We start from the raw sequence: 19,858 nt of genomic DNA, 5'->3' as shown, positions 1-19,858 counted from the left end.
AACACAGGCAAATATCAACCTGTTTCTATATATATATATACACGAACACACAAAGAAGATATTTTTAATGTGTCATCTTCACAGGTCCTAGACAATTGTAGACATAGTTCAAGATAAACCATGCAACTGCACATTCAATAAATTCAGTGAAATCAAAAATATGTCTATCGGCCTATTTGTGATGATTATTTTACACATTGTGACAAAAAAGGTTCTTATCTGAACATTCTAATGCCAGTGTAACAATCACTACTAGAAACTGAAAGTATTAAAGTTCCAGAACATTGACTTTCCAAAACATTCCAAACATTCCAAAAGAAGAAAAAAAAAAAAACCTACACCAAGTCCAAAGGGTAAAACACAACTTCCCCAGATTTTCTACTAAGAGCCTCTTTCTACTTGACCAGAGGGGAGGTAAGACCAGGGAAACAGCCAGGGATTTTGGGCCCCATTAACAGATCTCACCGGGCCCCAAAACCCTAGGCCACCCCATCCCTGCACAATTACAGCACCACTTTTTTAGGGCCCCTATGGATCACCCTAAACCGCTCACCCCATAATAAGGCACCCCTGGGTAGAGCCCTCTCTGCTGATGTCTAGAAGCTTGTGGGAACCTGTCATAAGGGTTGGACACACTTTCAGGAGTGATAACCTGAGGGGACCTGCGTGTCTCTCCCCTGGAAAGGCCAGACCAGCTGACCAGTCCTACTGCCATGGGTACCTTTGGTTGGGGTTGGACCAGCAGGATTCCAGGAGCCCTGCCTGACAGGGGCCCTCAAAAAATTGTGCTGCAATTGTGAAGGGATTGGGTGGCATGGCGTGCTCTGGCCCAATATGAGATTTGCTCACACGGTCCAAAATCCCTGGTGGCCCCCCTGTGTTCCCCTGCAGTCCCCCCTTTACAGCGGCCTCATCACCTGCCCAAAACCCGACTCTCAGGCTCTCTGATCCACTCTGTGCTCGAGCTAGAGCGGAGGACCTTCACAGACTCAGCTGCTTCAAAGCTTGGGTTCATTTCTGCTACTGTGTAAAAAAGAATATCACTCATGAAAAAAATAATTACACTGGCAATTCTTCGCCAGTTTTATTCCATTTTTAATATTTGCTATATTGTGCATTTGAAAGCCTGCAATGAGTTAAACCAACACTAAGGTGAAAGATTCCTGAAACCCATGCCAAGTTCAATTGGGAACGTACTACTGCTGTTTCTTTAAAAAAAAACTGCTCTCACAAGGGTGTTAAGGCAAAGAGAACCACGTAATGTACAGTAAAGATATTTGTGTTCAATGTACCTGAATCAAGTGAAATAGACAGGCACTCTTGACAAGGATACATGACAGTGCGTCACGACTTCAAGTTGAGGGATTATTTACACGTCTTGCCCGAGGATAGGATTTACATACCGCTGTAAACCGACAACCCACAAGTGCTAAACTAGCTGAAGTGTAAAGAGTGTTAAATGCCTTGATATTGCTTTGTGGTTTGTGTATGTTCTTCTGTTCTTCATTTTATCAAAATGTGAAATGTTCAGGGGGAAAATTATGGTAAAAAAACATGTTTAGTATAACCTTTGCATGTCCAGGCATGCCTGCGCTAATCCCTGGTCATCGACACCATTGTTTTAAACCTAAATCCACTGTCTTTTATGGGATCCTTCACAAATCTGAACGAGCCCCATTTGCCAGCGAGAAAGTGTGAAAAAGCATGTCTGGCGTACAGCCCTTTGTCTGCGTCGTTGATTAAGCGGTAGGATCACATCCCAGTGTGAACTTTGATAGTCCTGCCCCCCTCTCTATCCCTCCTCCCCCTCTCCCTCCCTACTCCACACACACACGCACACACACACACACACACACACACACACACACACACACCTCGCCGTCAGTGTAGTACACGCCCTCACATCAATGTGTCACGAGCTGCCTATACAAACTCTCCCACCGCTGGATCCTGCCAGAACCAACTTTAGCCTGTCAGTGAACGCACCGTTGCCTGGATTACAGTTGTAAAAAAAAGAAAAGAAATCTCACGGAGGATACAGCTTATTTCTTCAGAAGAGACGCGTACACAGGGACATCATGGGGAACGCCGTGTCATGTGTCCCCCAGCGCAGTTTAAGGAGAAGTTTTATACGCAGGAACAGGTAAGAACCATGCGCTCTAAAGCAACCTTATTGGATTCTTATCCTCTTCTGTCAGCACACGTTTGTCCCGCACTTCTCAGACCTTGCTTCTGCGGCAGCATTATTCAACCGTGTTTGATTGTACTCTTAAATGTATATTGTTAGATATACATCCAGACACTGTTTAAAGCCGAGCTGAACACTCAGTTATGGTTTGCCGGCTGTGTGTCGCCACTGAATAAAAAATAAAAACTTAACCGTTGTTGTCAGTCATCTCATCGCTATGAATGGATATTTTAATAAGTTAAGGACATGCAAATAAATCAACGGCACAGTGTGTCTGTCAGACTCTGTGTCTGTTTACGTGGTTAGCCTCTTATTCGGGCGAGTTGCACACACTAAATTGCGTTTGTGTTTGTTGTGGAATATTGCGCACGAAAGTTCAGTGTGTCATCACCTAGGTTACTTTAGCAGCACGTCTGCAGTATTACGTTCAGTACAGCTCTTCACTGTACACTTCACTGTTTGAATCTGTTTACCCCATTTACGTATACAACCACCGTGCTCACAGAAAGCCCAGCCCGTTTCAACTTCAACGGAAGAGCAAAAGATACATTGTGATCCATAGAGTATAGTAGCCTTTCAGTTCTACCTGTTTGCTTCATACCCATTACTGACGAGACTAGTGGTATTCTGCGGCGTTTGGCACGATCTTGTCCTTATGGGGATACTGGTACTGCTCTCAGGATTCGCTTCAAAATTCTAGAACATAGCTTCTCTAAACTTTCTACGTTTATATATATATATATATATATATATATATATATATATATATATATATATATATATATATATATATATATTTCGATAAGTATTTGTTTGAAAAAATCTTTGCATTCTCTGCATGAATGAACCCGTGTGATGTGTGGTGGTAATTAAATGCAATTTGCTGACTGGCAGTCGACATGGTTGTACCAACGTTGAGCACTGACAGGCATTTGGATCAGGCCAGGGTGGGTTTGATTTAAGTTGCTTGATGTGAATGGTGCACAGGGAGGTTAGACGTGACAAAGGAACGAATTGATGCCACAGCCAATTGTTACAGTTCTCTGTCAAGAGCTGTATTGTCCCGTTAATTCGAATGGCAAGTAATAGAGGAAAACTAGAATCGGCGGTCTGTTAGTCTCCTTTAACATTCAATAGCAGTGCAGCACAAGGGTATGCAGTGGTCAATTCTGCATTCAGCATGTAGGCTTACTCTCTGCTATCATAAGGAGGTGATGGGCTGTATGGAGTTTTTAAATGCTGCAGCCATTTAAACCGACTGCAGTAGGTCTCCATTTGAAATGCAAAGCAGTCGGTAAAACCCCTGTAATGTACAAATCTCATTTAAGCACGATGCAGGAGACCCACAGGGCTTTCCCCACTGGCACCATTCTCTGGGACAGCGTGTACAATGTTCTCAGGAGGCGGAAAGGGAATATGTAGGAAGCGATTGTTGAGTATTAAAGCTGTCTTTGAAAGATATGCCACAGGCCAGCCTGTAGCCTAGTGGCTAAGTTACATGACTGGGACTGGGTGGTTCAAGCCCCGGTGTAGCCACAATGAGATCTGCACAGCTGTTAGGCCCTTGTACAAGGCCCTTAAACCCCACAAGCAGGGGATTGTCCCCTGCTTAGTTTAATCAGTTGTAAGTTGCTGTAGATAAAAGTGTCAGCTAAATAGCCGTAATGTGATGTTCGTTAATGGCTGTTTGTCTGTTCTTTGAGCAGCAGTCGGAAGTTTTGGAAGAAGGACTCGGATGAAGGACCGGAGAAGTCCAACAGCATCATCAACATCATGTCCACTGTGACAAAGGTGAGGGCGTCTGCACCCCACACCCTAACACTTCCGCACATTCTGGGCCAGTGTCACAGACTGAGTCCGACACTAAATTCAGTTTTCAGTGGAAATTCTCCATACAAAGCTCAACTCCGCTTAATCCGTGTCTGTGAAACCAGCCCCCAAAATAACATTGCATTGTTTGTTACATGTACTTACAAAATATATTTCTACTCACACTTCACACTTCGTCAGTAAATATGAAAACAATCACTACTACCACTAATAAATATAATGATAATAATTGTATTATCATTTTCATGACACCAATGCCCTTGGTTTCAGGAAATATCCCAGAAGGACATAGAGAAGATACAGAACATAAAATGGGACCCCCCTCCGTTTGCGTACGACCCCTCAGGGGGGTGGAAGAAGAGCAGCATCAACGTGAAGAACTACGGCAGACTGATCCACAGCTCCAAAGTGCGCTTCCGCTTCCTGCACTGCCAGGTGAGTCCCATTCGCCGAGATAGATCACATGACCTCTCATCCACGGCGCTGTGGGGCCGCTTCAGACCGCACGTGCCCAATGGTGCCCGGTGGTGACCAAGCACTGTGTCACGGACCTGGCGTACGCAGCCCCGTTCTGCAGAGTGGCTTTGTCTAACTAATGGAAAATTTTCTCTGTGTTCTTGCAACACAGTCGCTTACATCATTACATTACATTATTGGCATTTGGCAGACGCTCTTATCCAGAGCGACGTACAACAAAGCGCATACCCATAACCAGGGATAAGTTCGCTGAAAGACCCTAGAGGGAAGTACAATTTCAACTGCATCACTTTCTTTGTGATCCATTTTGTATTTATTTTTATATTCCACCTGAGCAAGGAAGGCACTAAAAACTGGGGGGAAACACCCCCAAAAAAATTAAATACCATATTTAAAATAAGGCCATTGACAAAGTGCAGAGCATTGACCCAACATTTGGAGAGGCAGAATTTGTTCAATGAATTATTGCCTAATATTGACTGCCCCAAGACTATGATATCAAGGTAGCAAAATAACCACACTAACTTTGAATGAATCATTACCATTGATTTTTGACCATTGATATATTCCCACGATTATTTCATGGTGTCATAATGGCATGGATAGAACAACACCCACATTCCTGTCCTTGGAATTCCCACTCGATTTAGAAAGAAGTTATTATTGGCCAAATAAAAAAAAATCTAAGATCTAACTAAAATAATACAGGTGCGAAGTGCAGCGTGAGACTGCTATTGCAGTCGTGTGAATTCTCTCGCTCGGGACTGACGTAATGGTATAAGAGTGGGGGCGGGGGACCGTGGCCCGTGTCTGAACACGCAGGGGTTGTGAAACCTCTCCCATGATCCACAGTCAACCTGCAGAGGGTGTTTCAGATCTGGCCTCAGATATGGTAAACATCGGCAATGGAGCATGGGAATGGCAATCTGCCAATCAACGCATCATGATCCCTTATGGGAAGGAAGAAGAAAATAATCCTTCGGGAAATCAACGGGGGGGGAAACCACAGTTTTGTAACAGAGACCAGGGCTTCTAGAAAGGCTAGCCAGTCATGTGTATGACTGATCAATCAGTATTAACAGAAAATGTTACAACTGCCCCCCCCCTCCTCTTTAGTTGAATTATAGGCTAATAAAATCCTAATTCCTTTCCCCACAGGAGATCCACGACTGCTACCTGGACCTGTTCCAGACACACCTTCATTTTGTCTCCAACAACACCACTGGGCTCACCTACCAGGTGAGATCTGACTCCCATTTTACTCCGCTTTACTCTCTGAACAGGCTGTGGGTTTTTCCCCATTTTCTGTTCTACTGACATTTTGAAATGCTATTTTCATACATTTTACTGGGTGTGAATATTTAATTTCCCCAGGTAATTGTGTTTCTTCTCATACTCACTGCAGGTGAGAAGATACTATCCTTTGTAGAAATGAGATCAAACTAGAAAGACATTTAGTGATCAATTTAAGCCAGTGTTTTAAATACAGATAAGAAAGCAAAGCAAAAGATCTAACTCTACCCATTTTTCATGGAACATTTTTCTGTGCAGAAACTGACAAGGACTATTCCTCAGGGTGGGTACTTTCACACTGACACACAGGCTTTGTGAACGTCCTCTGCCGTCACTCCTATCTTTTAATTGATAAGTTGTGTGAGTCCATGTTACCTCCAGGGAGGGGCATGCCAGAGCAGTTACTCTAGGTATTCTACCCTTTTTGTGTCTCTAATTCCCTGTCATCCATCAGTTATATAAACCACTAGTAGTATACAGGTTCATTCCACACCCTGTATTTAAAACTGCAAAGAGGAAATGTCTGTTCTCAAACTGAAATGTCTGTTCTCAAACTGAAATGTCTGTTCTCAAACTGAAATGTCTGTTCTCAAACTGGAAGTGCGAAAACTGAAACTGAAATTTGGTTCTTTATTGATGGCTTCAGTATGTGGTTGATTGCTTTGTTATGGCCGTTCTGCTGCTGTCACAGCAGGTGTGAAATTCCCATACTGGCCATGCAAGTGTGTGATTGGTACCATTATGAAGAAGTACTCCATGAATGTTTATTCTTAAGTACATCAAGCTTATTGTAAAGTATATTTTAAAGTACTTTATTAAACCAAACTGTCCCATTTTAAGTATTTCTTAGCACTGGACTTAAACCATTTCTGAACGGCTTCTGAACTTTGTATCCTAAATTGGTTGGACTTTTAAGTTGTTTAAACTATGATCTAAGTTAAGTTTTGGAAAGGAAAGTGAAATGCACTGTAAGAACACTATCTGGAGATTTAGTTCAGAAAAAGAGTATTTAAGGTATTCAAGGTATTTATAGACCTGTTTTTTTTTGCACGGGTGAAGTAGGAAAGCGACGTGATCGTGTCTGAAACATCTGTTCTGTGTTCACCCAGGGAACTCTTCCGCTGAAGGAGCTGAAAGTGTGCGAAATGCAGAACGGCAGAAGTAACGAGACAAACCCGTTTGCATTCCAGATCAATGGTGAGTAGGGATGGGCTTCACATAAAGATGATTTCAACCGCAGCGTCGCGCTCATTCAAGCCGAATGCCTCTGCTAACAAACTGTTTGCCTCATTGTAAATTGGTTTGGCGGATGCCCATATGCGGTAGAATGAGCTGCAGAACTCACATTTGATTCATGTGTTTGTGCAGTCATTGAAGCGTGTCTTATTCAAGGATAAAATAGTCTCGATTGGGATTCTGAGATGTTTTGGCTATGGTCTCTTAGCCTCTGCTGTTCCAAACAACCACAAAATGAAAATGATCCTGCATGAAACTGCAAGTTTTAAGTTTTAATTTAGAAATAGTTTTTGTATTAAAGGTACAATAGGTAAGATTTTTGTGTTAAAACATTGTTACAAGACCATTGTAAATCCATTCCTATCATTGAAAAGGGCTCACTGACATGTTGACTCACCTTTTGCCTGTGTTTATAGTCCTTAAATTCGAGTTTCAAAATATGCAGTTGACGGGCTGGCACTCTGTACCAAAACATCGTATAGCTAGACAATAATTCAAATAATTCAAATGTATTGGTTGAAAACTGGTTCTAATTGCCACAGCCAATGTCGTTTCAACGTCAGCGGGTTCACAGAGAAGGGGTCGGATAAATAGTGTTGTGATTTGAGCATGTTTGTTGCTGCAGTTCCTCTCTTGACCGTTAGAAGTCTGAAATTGCCTATTTTACCTTTAATTAAATAGTGTTCAGTTTTCAAAGTATGCATGTCACTTCCTTCAGTGTATATCCAGTTATCGGTCCAGTTCTCCACGCTGAAACTTCTTCCAGAATGTTCACTTAGTCGGAGGTTGATGTTTCCTCCTGTCAAAAAAATGTTTACAGCAATAGCGAGGGAAAAAAATCAAATATTTTGTTACGCTGACACATCTAAACACATCTGTTTTTAGTTATGTTGCAAGGTCCGTCTTAGCTTTAAAGCGCTCAGAAAATAAAACCTCGGCAATCTAGGCTGACATAACAGATTTCTCGTGTTCAAAGGCAGCACACGCCACCTGTTGTCAGCCTCGGCCTGGCAACAGAAATCCCGAACTGCGATCAGTCGGGGCATTGTCCGAGGACGCGGCACAATGCCCCCGTTGTGCGCTAACAGGTGCCGCTGAACTCCGCGATCGGGCGGCTCGCGCTGCGTTCCCATCGCTGCCGTGGTTACGGCAGCACTATCTCACATTCCTGAGCCGTGAAGCATTTCTGCGTGCTCCAGCTCGTCTCCAGTCATCTGCTTTTTCTGATCACTCTATGGTTTAGCCTTGGGCAGATGCGTCTATATAATGATCTGCGCTCAAAACACATGTAGTATGTCAGCACCATATAATGTTTATTGCTTATTTATATTCAACTATCACTTTTTGGCTAGTGAGTAATAACACTGGGGGGTCTCTAAACTACCCGTATGTCATAATAATGTAAACAAAACTTCAGACGGCTGGTTTCTCTGACAGCCATGAGCCAACAGTTATTCATAACAGTTATTCACAATCTTGTCAGGTCTGTACAGAAGAATAAGCAAATAGGGCAATTAGATAGGGGAAAAACATAGGTAACACTGGGCCTTCACGTTATTTGACTGTGTATTGCTGACAGTGTGAAAGCAGCCACTTTATGAATACTTTAATGTGGGTTCTGCATAGCCAGCAGTTTAATCATAAAATGGTTCATTAAAAAAAAAGTCCATATTATTGTTGAATTAATCAGTGGAATTTTATTGACATTCCCATAAAAATCCCACAATTAAATAATCATTAAAGTAATTGAATTATTCATCTGTGCTATATTGAATTGTTCATGTGTAACTGTGTGTGTGTCTGTGTGTGTGGCTATGTGCATGGTTGTGTGAGTGCTTTTGTTAAAATACTTGTAAATCATGAGGTCACATTTGAGACCGGCCTTCCAGAAAATTGAACGTTTTGAAAAGGAATCTGTTCCTTTATCTTTGGAATGTATGATTGATAATGGGGAGATTCCAGCTCTGTCCAAATAGATAAGCACATTTTTGTAAGGGCTGCTTTCTGGGCTGTCTCTTAAACACAGAATGTTATATCGCTGGTTCATGTGGACTTTTTCTAGTGCAGGCCAAAAGCACTGTGTCACACTTTTTATTGCAAGATAACACATTCCAGTCTTGTATTAAAACTAGTGTTCTGATTTATACAATAGGCAATATGCATTTGTAACATTACAAAATCATGTCCATTTGTAGTATTCCAGTTATTTTTGTTGGCATCAAGGCATGGTGTAAGATGGACTCAAAAAGGATTTTACACAAGGATATCACCCTATCCTTGTCATTCATTAAAATGCCACTGCTGTCATTCTTGACTGTATAATTATTGATTGAGCTTTTTGCCATTAGTTTATATTTTAAACTTGGTTCACCTGCCTCCTATACTGATTGTTTTCTTGTGCTGCGGGCTGAACTCTGACTCTGTTAATCTGGCCTCCGCAGGAATCGGCCTGAACCCCATAGTGGTCTTCTGCTCCAGTCGAGTGGAGCTGGACACCTGGATGGGCCACCTGAGAGAGCACGTGGTGGGGAACGGGGGAACCGTGCTCGCCGCCGAGATCCCCACCTACACCAGGATCAAGGTACGAGTCCACCTGTTCACCCAGCTGTCTTTCAAACCTGCGAGAACAACATGGTAAAAAAACGGGAATTAAACTTCAGAAGGAGAGTTAAAACAACAAGGGGCAGAGAGAGAGAGTGTGTTTGTGCCAAACGGGGGGATGAGTAACTCGTGTTCCTGCTGTGTCCCGCTGTGGGATTTTCCCCAGGAGTGGCTGGGTCGGTGACCGGCACGGCCACAACAAACGAATGAGAGCATGTTGACTCCTCTGTGGTTCTCGCCTGGAGGTGTTGCAAGTGTCTGATGACACAAAACGAAACCCTATATAACCAACACTGCTGAGGCCAATAGTACTCATAGTCTCATAACAGAGGGAAGGGGCTGTGGGCATCTGTGCTACTTTTATGGTTCATGATATCATGGAATAATACATAAAAGGGCACCCAGGATCAATATTCAGACACTAACTGTCTATTGGTCAATCTTTACATGATTCATATACTTATTTCATTATAAAAAGGGAAATGCCCAATGTGTTTCAAGCCAGCTAAATAAAGACAACTATGGGTGCCCAACAGCCAGGACAGTGAGACTATTGTGAAAGACCCCATTTCACGGGGACTTCCCTGAAGATAAATTGTCTGAGGAAGGAGTCTCTCACTATAGACTGATTTCATAATGTTTAAGATAAGAGAAGTCTGCTCGATGACAACGTGAATCACCCCTGTCAAGTTTATCATGCCTTCACCCCCTCTCTGCTGGTATGTGAAGTGTGTCCTGTGGCTAACGTGCTGTCTTCCTGCGGCATAACCTCCAGAGCGCGCAGGATAGGATTTCCGGCCGCGAGCAGCTGAGGAATTCGGTGAAGAACGAGCCGGTTTACGAGTGGGAGGGTTCACAGCGCGAGTCTCTGGGACCCATCATCTACGTCACCAAAGTGCAGCTGCAGCACGTGCCCTGTCAGGTAGGAGCTCCTGTCCTCTGCCCGTACGCTATTGTGACGTCCTGAGACCCCGCACGAGGGAATGCAGCCCTCTTCTGTTTCGCCACGCAATACCGGCGTTCTGTACCACGAAAATGTGTTTTGGTGAAAATATTTTACAAAAATGTTATTCGTTTCATTTTTATGGAATGTCCCAGGTCCCGTATATGGGTCAAAAATGAATTGCAGGCTTTTAAGAGGATAATGAAGGTATTGTACCAGTGATAATGCTCAGTGTAAATTGGAATCTGCCATTGAAAGATTCCCGTAAACTGGAAAATAGATCATTTGGGATACACCGAGTCAGTTGTTAAAATTGGCATAGAGATGTGAATTAGACAAATTTGTCTACATTTCCTGGTGTGTAAACAGTATGACCAGAGGTCATGTGGAATATTACAGTAATTAAAGCCACAGTTATGATGACACACATGCGTTATGACGCATCGACGTATGAGTGTGCGAAGTATAAATCACGCACAGTTATGTAGTTACTGTTATCAGAAAATCCCATCCATCCATCCCTCCCTCCCTCCCTCTCTCCCAAAATACGTAGCAGGCAGACATTCCCGTTGTTGCGCAATTGCGATCCTGTAGGGTGTCAGTGTAGTGAGGCCCTGTAGTGCAGGATGAGGGCAGTACAGAGAGGAACAGGCCTGCTGTGGGATCACAAATCCCCTAAATCTGTCCCCTAACCCCGACTCGCCCTTTACCTAACCCCTAACCCTAAATCTGTCCCCTAAACCCCAAAGCTTTCAGCACTTTACCTAACCCCTAACCCTAAATCTGTCTCCTAACCCCTAACCCCTAACCCCTAAACTTAACCGTAACCCATTCAGACCTGGCACGGATAACACAGCGAGAGGGGGGCTTGGCATGGATAACCGCTAAGGGCTTGGAAAGGGTCCATATGAGAAACCAAGGCCGCTCCTCTGCTCCCCCGCACTTCTGCCAAGGAAATATACAAATTTTAATTGTAATTTTGGGGTGTGAGGACAGTTAAGCGGCGCTTTGTGCAGGAGTGTGAGAACGAACGCTCTGCGCTAACAGGGAGTGTAAACCAGTTACTCTCCTTTTGACTCACCTCGCTCCTGGAATGTCGCCTGGCCCACAGACCCACCCATCCTCCCAGGAGGAAGAGCATTCAAGTGACAAGTGGAACTAACTCCTCCGTCTTAAGCCCACGGCGCTGTGATTGCGGCAGGAGATCTGTGGGATTACATCAGAGCGGACTGTCCCTGTCACGGAACTTCACCCATTTCCGGCGTTCCGCAAGCCTTTACTCTCTAGGGCAGGTTTCTCAAAGGGGGCATTTCAGTGAAATGCAACACGGCGTAGATTGCGAAGGTGTTGACTTCCCTAGTGATGGGCGAAATGGCTCCGAATTGGGCGGGACAACTGGGGCCCTGTGCCCCAGACCCAGGCCTGAGGACGGCCCAGGATACGCAGTGACAATATATTTGTGCCGGGCCTGAGAATTCACAGCTACGGTCCTGATGGGCAATATGGGGTTGATTGTACAGCTGTTGACTATCGAGTGGTGGACTTTATAAGGATGTGATGTTAAAGGCACTCTCTCTGTCTTTTCAGGAGCAGTATGACAGGCTGCTGGTGATGTACCCAGCCAACCTCATCATTCTGTCCGAGGAGCAAAACGGCCTCTTCTATAAGGTGAGTTTCTAATCCTTTTCTGTCTCATATTGTTTGCACTATAACAGATATTACAGGTAAATGGTTAAAGTATGTTTTCTCTTTTCACCTGTCAAATGTTGTCATTGTTTTGTTTTGTTTGTTTTTGCTTCATTACTTGTGTAATTACAGGGGAAACTGCCTCTCAACATGATCACAGTCACCACACCGTGCCAAGATGTCAGGCCAAACACTTTTATGATTGAAGGTAAGGATTATGTTTTTTGGCAACTGTAACATGTTGCTAGCTCCTGAAATGTGTACTCTGGTCACAGTGTATATCTACATTGGATTTTACTGGAAAGAGAAGGTTTCTGTGAATGACCCGTTGCTTGCGTCTGGTTTCAGGGAAGCTGATCAACCCCATCATTGTGTCCTGTCTGGACAAGAAGGAGTTTCATGACTGGATTCATAATTTCAAAGCCTCTTACGTCCCGGTGCATATTCCCCCACCACCGGTCTATGACATCATCGACAACCCAACCAAGAGAACGGTAGGTCACGCCCTGAGAAACTAGCCTTAAGTTAGCAGGAATGAGCTGTACGGCGTGTAGCGTTTTATCCGCCGCTGTATCCTGACAAATGAAACTCATTTGTTTTGTGCCCTGTAAGATGCGTATGTGATTCATTGCCTGTGTTCCCTCCAGGCTACCAGCCAGTTTGACAGATGGAGCGGGAACAGCAGCCAAGCTTTGGCGGAATCGCAGAGACTCTCACAAAATGGCCGGGGGTCTTTTGAACTGAAATTCCAGAACCGTTTGGACAATCCCATGTCTCCAGGCTATATGGAGCCTCTCTGTGTAAGTACTGCTATTCCCACAAAACGGTTCATTCAAGGTAAACAATGTACTTCATGTGTGACTAGTAACTACAAACACACAAGAGTAATAACACAGAGGGCTGACATGACTACATTATTTGATTCGTAAGATATTATAATAATATTAAGAATAATCTTGACATGGTGTTCTTTCGAAGAAGTGTACAAATACAACACAAAAAAGAACTCAGACTCAGAAAGTTCATCAAAACAGAGCCCTCGATGTGATAGATGCAGTACATTCAGTTGAATCAATATTGTTCAAATGAATGTATTCTCTACTTCCTTCAAGGTCAATATCATAAGCAAATGTTTTGTTTTCTTTGGTAGAGCAGTTTACCATAAGACGGTTGAACCAGGATAGGGTTGCGGTCACCTAAATGTAAACAATAGCAGGTGCAGAGACATATAATCTCTGAAAAAGATCTGTAACTGTATTCATCAGGTCATGTGTTCAAAATGGAAAAGCATTTGTAATGTCAGGCCTTTATCTGCTTCTATGACATGAATATGGATAGTGTGATTGGAGTAACAATTGGAAGTATACAATTTGTAACTTAAACAAATTTTACATTTGAAGCATAATTTTGAACAAATAGTGACCAACCCTCCAGTGGAGGTACATTTAGACAAGAATTCACTAATTTAATCATTAAACATAATAAAATATATATATTTTTATACATATATTATTATATTGAAAAAAATCTTCTCAATAAATAATTATTGTATAAATATCCTTCTACTCAAACGTCTCGTAATAAGCTGTGCCCACAAACTGCAGGCAGTTTCTTAATAAGTGCCCAGGTGATTGGTGGTGTCAGTGCACTGGGCGTGTGGAGCATCAGTGGACATCAGTGCTCCTGTTCACTCACAATGGAGAGGCCGGAGCGCCCTCACAGAGCACACGAGACGCTTGATCTCGAGAGCGTTCGCCGGTTAGAGTTTCACCTCTGCCCGTGTGCATTTCCACCGGAGGAAAGCGGAGGAAGGCCGCTCAAAGCAGCCGATATTCCTGTGAACGCGTTCGGCTAGTAAATCAGTCCCTGGCGCGTAACGCGATACGCGCTGGTATCGCGCGGCGCTTGTGCGCCGCGGTGTAATGGTGGGAACTGGGCTTGCTGCTGAAGGCTGTGGGCTCAGTTTCCAGCCAGGCCGCCCTCGAGCAGCAGGGTGCCTCACCTGAAGCGCTGCGCTGACACTGCGCCAGCTGTGCAAATGGATCGCATGCAAATAAAGCCACCGGCGCACGTCGGCCTGCATCAAAGAGCCGGAATGGCGGAAACGTCGGTTACAAACGGGACCATCCGAGGGCACATTTCACAGGGAAATGGTCTGCCGCGGGCGGGTTCCGGTCGCCTCCGTGTTAGTTCCGCTAAGACTGTGCTATTTATTTGTTCTTCTGAGTACGTCTTGGTGCTACCTGAACGTACCCTGCACGTTGCACCTGTATGATGGACTATGTGACCAATAAACTTTGATTCGATTAGCCATACTGGACATGACTCCATCACAAGAGCAGCGGCGCCCGCTGGTGGTGTGTAAACGGCAGCGCTGACCTCTGACCTCTGACCACTGACCCCTGTCTCTGTGTGAACTGCAGTACGTGCCCAGCCGGCCGGCCTCCACGGACCCCCAGACGGCGGCTCGGTATGGCGTCAGGAGCAACAGCTTCTCCCACCGCACCCGGCCCGCGTCCGACTTCCACGCCCCGCACCAGCGGCTGTCCTACGCCGTGGCCCCCACCGTCCCCGCCTCCCCCGTCTACAACACGCCCTACCCCGCCCTGCACGCCGACAAGTACTTCCTCGTGAAGGTAGTGAGCTGCTCCTCTCTCATTGGCTCGCTCCAACAAATGTCTCCCTGTAAGGAGTGATGTCACAAGTATGTGACTAGAATGTTCTTAACTGAACATCTGAACATTCTAACGCTGATGTAATCATCACTACTGGTAAAGAGTGACACATGGGAATAATGTTATATTATTTGACTTTGTATAAATAATAAACACGTACACGCACAGTGCGATTATAATGTTATTATATCATAAGCATTACAAAATGATTCCCACTGTATTCTACCTCCATTATTCCCAAACGATAATGGTATTTGTGTAGTATTGTGAAAGCTCCAGCGTCACTGGGCTCATCTCCATTGCTCTCCCCGTCTGCAGTCGAACAGCTGGAGCACGCCCCAGTCCGGCGGGCGGTACCACCTCTCCGGCCCCCAGCGGTACTCTGACCTGTGCGCCCCCCGCCGCCCGCTGTCGCCCCTCTACGATGACCCCAGCACCCCGGGCCGCTACCTGCAGGAGGACAACTACGTCAGGCCGGCGGTACGTGGGTCGGGTGATCGGGTTCTCCGTCTCGTTTAGCGCCGCGTCTGGGCCTGTCGGGCGCCTGTGTACGCCCAGACTGCGTGCTCCAGGCCTGGAGACAGCCCGGCCTCCGGATAACTTATTCATTCATTCAGCTGCATAATTAAACAAAGAGTATAGAGTGACTGGGCGATTTGCTGCACCTCGAATGTTTGAGTTTCAATAATTTCTAAACTCGCAACTGGCTAAATAAATAAATACGGATTCTGTGCCTTATTAAAATATAGATTGAGATATGTATATAGAATTAAAATGTTTTGCCGTGGCCAAACTGTAGGATGTAGAGTACCTGTAACTATGGTTAATCTGAGTGGGGGGAGCATATCAAAGGATAAAGCGTGTGGTGTTTTTAGTTGGGTTTTTGGTTTTTGTGTTTGTCTGACTGTGTCCCCTCCCTGACCCACAGGTGTCAGTGCAGAATCACAGTGCCCCCCTTCTGCCCCCCACCTTCCGGCTGTGCACCCCTCCTCTGGGCAGGCGGAGGAAGAACCTGCAGGAATCCGAGCAGGAGGTGGAAAGCTCCGATTGGGCCTCGCAGCAGAGAGCCAAGTCCGTGTCCAGGCTGAAGATGCTGTCTCCGCCCACAACGCTGTCACCCAGCTCCGTCAGACCGGTGAGTGAGCCACACCCACCAACACCTCCCTGATCCTCTCCTCTGACCTGCACCACTGTTCCATGACTGATCCTCTCCTCCTACCTGCTCCACTTTTCCCTGACTGATCCCCTCCTCTCCTCCGACCTGCTCCACTGTTCCCTGACTGATCCTCTCCTCCGACCTGCTCCACCTTTCCCTGACTGATCCTCTCCTCCGACCTGCTCCACTGTTCCCTGACTGATCCTCTCCTCCTACCTGCTCCACTGTTCCCTGACTGCTCCTCTCCTCCGACCTGCACCACTGTTCGATGACTGATCCTCTCCTCTTACCTGCTCCACTGTTCCCTGACTGATCCTCACCTCCCGTGTTGCCTGAGTGGACACATTCTAAAACTCTTCAAAAGGAGTTCAATCAGAGATTGTTGATTATAGATGTGAATTTATAACCTATTATTTTATAACGGTACATTGCTTAGACTTGCACTGATCTAATAAAAAAAAGAAAATAATTTAATTCAGAAGCAAATTCCACACTCACTATACAAAAATAATTGGTGAATTATGTCCCTGTCTAATCTGAGGACAGAATGTATAGTAGCTCAAAAAAGGCCCAGGTAGAACCTGGCCTAAGTCGGGCACAGAGGGACAATGATCCACTTTCTCAGTTACATATCCAGTGACAAAGGAGAGACGCAGGGTTATATTTGTCCCTGAGCAAATGAATGAAAGTTTTTCTTCTCACTCTCTACAGATGATCTACCCATCACAAAGCCATCCGATGCCTTACAATTACCTGCAAGGTGAGAATACCGAGCATGCCGAAGTCAAACAACACTCTGTCATTACCTGCCTCCGCCGTGCCGAAATATTCGTTTTGCAGTCTGACCGGTTGAGCAAACGAGGTTCATTTTAGAAATTCAAATGACCCACAACTGCCTTGTCCCTGCACTCAACTCGCATATGTGTCATATGCAAGTTATAAGAGTGATACTACCGCACCACGGCACTGTCATTCGTCATGGTAATAACCGCATATGAAAACAGTTCCGCTGCTCATAATGCAGTGTGTCATCTTCTAGCCCAGACCCTGACCTTTTCCCACAGTCGATCCACATATCTGGGCAGGCAGATCAGAACTTGAGCGGGTGTGGCTGCTCGCAGCTAGGTAAAGCTTAGAGTAATGACGGCAGTTGAGGCATTTTAAATTAGACCGTTTCATAAGCGTGGAAGATTACAAATACAGGATTACGGACTACCTGCTCACTGAGTGCTCATGTGGTGCTGACTAAAGCACTGAACACTAAATTATTGTCCTTTAAATTATCACTGTTAATTATTATTAGATGTATATGACTTTCTATTTTAGTGTCATGTTGTGCTTTTATGGGAAACGTTTTGTCCTGCCATTTTGGCCAGGTCTCCCTAGAAAAATAGATTTTTAATCTCAATGGGAATTATTCCTGGTAAAATAAAATCAAGAGCACGGAGTAAGAGAGGCAGATGACCCAGCTAACACGAAACATTCTCCCAACATTGCTGCAATGTAGTGGCAATGTTATGACATTGACAAAACATTTTGGTAACATGAGAAAATGTTCTGTTAGCTGGGTTAAGGGCTTGTGCACAGGAGGCTTTTTCTGCTTCATGCACAAGCACACACAACAAGATGGCTGCTGTGCAGGATTAGTCCCTCATGCACCAGGCACAACATGATCAGATTCTTCTTCCTGGTCACTGTGCTTACCACGCCCCCACTTTGATTAAACACTCTGCTGGTCTATCACCACATCATACCGAAGCTCACGGCTGTTAAATACGCATCTGCGCCAAAATTATCGTAATTAGCGATATGTAAATGTAAACATGTACTAGCGCTTCTTTTGTCTTGCTGCAATGGGTGTCATGGAAGAAGCTGATAAGATACATAAATGTGGATTCGGGTGTTACCTCACTTGATCCTGATCTGTTATATCCCTGAAACATGTGGCCAGTTGTGCCGTGACTCCTGACTCATTCCTCAGCAGACAGGGCCTGAGATGAAGCAGGCATAGGGGCCTGTCACAGCTGAGATCACTGCGGGAGATAAGCCTCGTCAGCTGACCTCACAGACTCTGTCCCGTTCCCCCCCCCCCCTCTCCCCCTCCACAGAGGACAACGCTTTCCTGGAGGCCGCGGAACCGGACGACCAGGAAACGGACTACGATAACGTTTGGGAAGTAGACAAAGACAGTCAGATGATTCAGTCGCCGATCGGGATTTCGCCACACTGGACCACGGCAGGCTTGGGCGTAAACGGCGTACACGCAGTGTCAACACAGCCGAGGTGGTGATAAAACACACGCTGTACAAACACACTCCTCACCTGTGTGTGAACAGAGACCTTTTACCTGGCCTGTTACTGCACCCTGGAACCGTTTTACTAGGACCTGTCACAAACAATAATCCATAACCCCATTCACAATAAGCCATATGAAAACGTGCAGGAAAGTGTCCGTACGCATTGGTAGCAGGGCATTTGACACTCATTTCTGTACTGTTGTCAGTATTGCACTAGGAGGGCCTGTTATTGCTGTGCTGTCACTGCTGTAGTGGAGTGACCTGGTGCTACCATGAATTACTTCACCTTGAAATTTGGGAGGAATATTTATTTTGTTATTTTTTTTACGAGTGCGATTTTATTAGTAAGATATGTCTGAACTCCACTGCATATCTAGGCATGTGTAAAAAAAAAAAAAAAAAAGGGAATTGTAAAGACCTTTGAACAGTCAGTCAGGGATTTAGGATTCTAAGGATGATAGTCTAGGGCTTTGTCGGACTCCCCTCTGCCATTTACATGTAGCATAGCACAATGTTGTATATAATATGTAAATATGTATAAATTCTCAAGTGCTTGAAAAATGTTCTATTGTATTATTGATATTTTAATAATATTAAAATAATATTTTGTTATTTAATAATGTTTCAGAAGAGCTTCATGTTTACATAATGTTTACATATTGTTGTAAAAGTTGAAGTACAAAGGCAATTAAAACAAAACAAATAGATTTTTTTGTATTTTATGTCTCGTTGTGTTTGTTATTCTACCATTGATTTAAAAAAGCCATGGCCTCCCGCTTGTCCGCTGGATAACTCAAACAGACTGAGAGTTGGTGATTACCTGCTTTACTTCTAACTATATTCATTGTAGGTTTGTCCATTGTTATGCTTTATGTATTAATTTAAAAAAATGACACCAAAAACCTTTTGGAATTTTGGTCCCTTTTCATGGAGCTATAATATCTGTAACTTACAAGTGAAATGATTGTTACATTCCTCACCTTTGACCTCTTTTGAGATGTGTGTGGTAATTGGGCATTTCCAGGTGACTCACAATGGGCCTCTTGCAAGAACATCAATTTTTCAAATTCTCATCGTAAATATATATTACTTTATTTTCTTACGAAGGGCTCGTATAAGTGTGTCATGTTGGATTCAACGAAGTTCAGAAAACTGCTATAAATCAGTATGCACGGTACTGTAGGTGGGTTTCGTCAGACAGATGGCCACTGGGATTAACCGGAACAAGGGACGTAGTCGGAACCGGATTCGGTAGTCTGCGGTTCATCGGTTCAGGCAAAACATAACAATATGGCGGACCATTGATGAACCTTCTCTCATTCCTCTTAAGCAGTCCTCTAAAATACGTTCCTGAAAACATTTGTGGTGAGAAATAAGCGATGCAGTTGCTGAATCTTCACTCGTATTTGATCTGTAACGCTCAGTTTGAAGGTTTGTTCTGTGAGTCAGGCAGGCTGCGGTGACATGCACAGCATG

General features: G+C 44.5%; 1 protein-coding gene across 1 annotated transcript; it reads left to right on the top strand.

Annotated features, from left to right (window-relative positions):
- The first annotated feature begins 1,908 nt into the window (after positions 1–1,908).
- Positions 1,909–19,099, top strand: LOC133139445 (probable pleckstrin homology domain-containing family N member 1). Its single transcript, XM_061258998.1, has 16 exons — positions 1,909–2,143; positions 3,895–3,979; positions 4,289–4,453; positions 5,654–5,734; positions 6,898–6,985; positions 9,466–9,605; positions 10,401–10,547; positions 12,156–12,236; positions 12,387–12,462; positions 12,603–12,748; positions 12,902–13,054; positions 14,678–14,890; positions 15,248–15,409; positions 15,858–16,064; positions 16,797–16,845; positions 18,194–19,099. Exons 1-16 carry the CDS (start codon positions 2,079–2,081, stop codon positions 18,373–18,375), a joined length of 2,040 nt encoding a protein of 679 aa, XP_061114982.1. The 5' UTR covers positions 1,909–2,078; the 3' UTR covers positions 18,376–19,099.
- Positions 19,100–19,858: the final 759 nt, after the last annotated feature.

The sequence above is a fragment of the Conger conger genome, chromosome 10 (genome assembly GCF_963514075.1).
Source record: "Conger conger chromosome 10, fConCon1.1, whole genome shotgun sequence".
Taxonomy (NCBI): Eukaryota; Metazoa; Chordata; class Actinopteri; order Anguilliformes; family Congridae; genus Conger; species Conger conger.
The sequence above is the reverse complement of the archived record's forward strand: the minus strand, read 5'-3'. Positions and strand labels throughout refer to the sequence as shown.

Bases quoted from the DNA above. Each gene is read 5' to 3' on its own strand.
- LOC133139445 (XM_061258998.1), top strand. From the start codon at position 2,079: ATGGGGAACGCCGTGTCATGTGTCCCCCAGCGCAGTTTAAGGAGAAGT. The intron at 9,606-10,400 runs GTACGAGTCCAC...CATAACCTCCAG, and splicing joins CCACCTACACCAGGATCAAG to AGCGCGCAGGATAGGATTTC. The intron at 13,055-14,677 runs GTAAGTACTGCT...TGTGAACTGCAG, and splicing joins GCTATATGGAGCCTCTCTGT to TACGTGCCCAGCCGGCCGGC.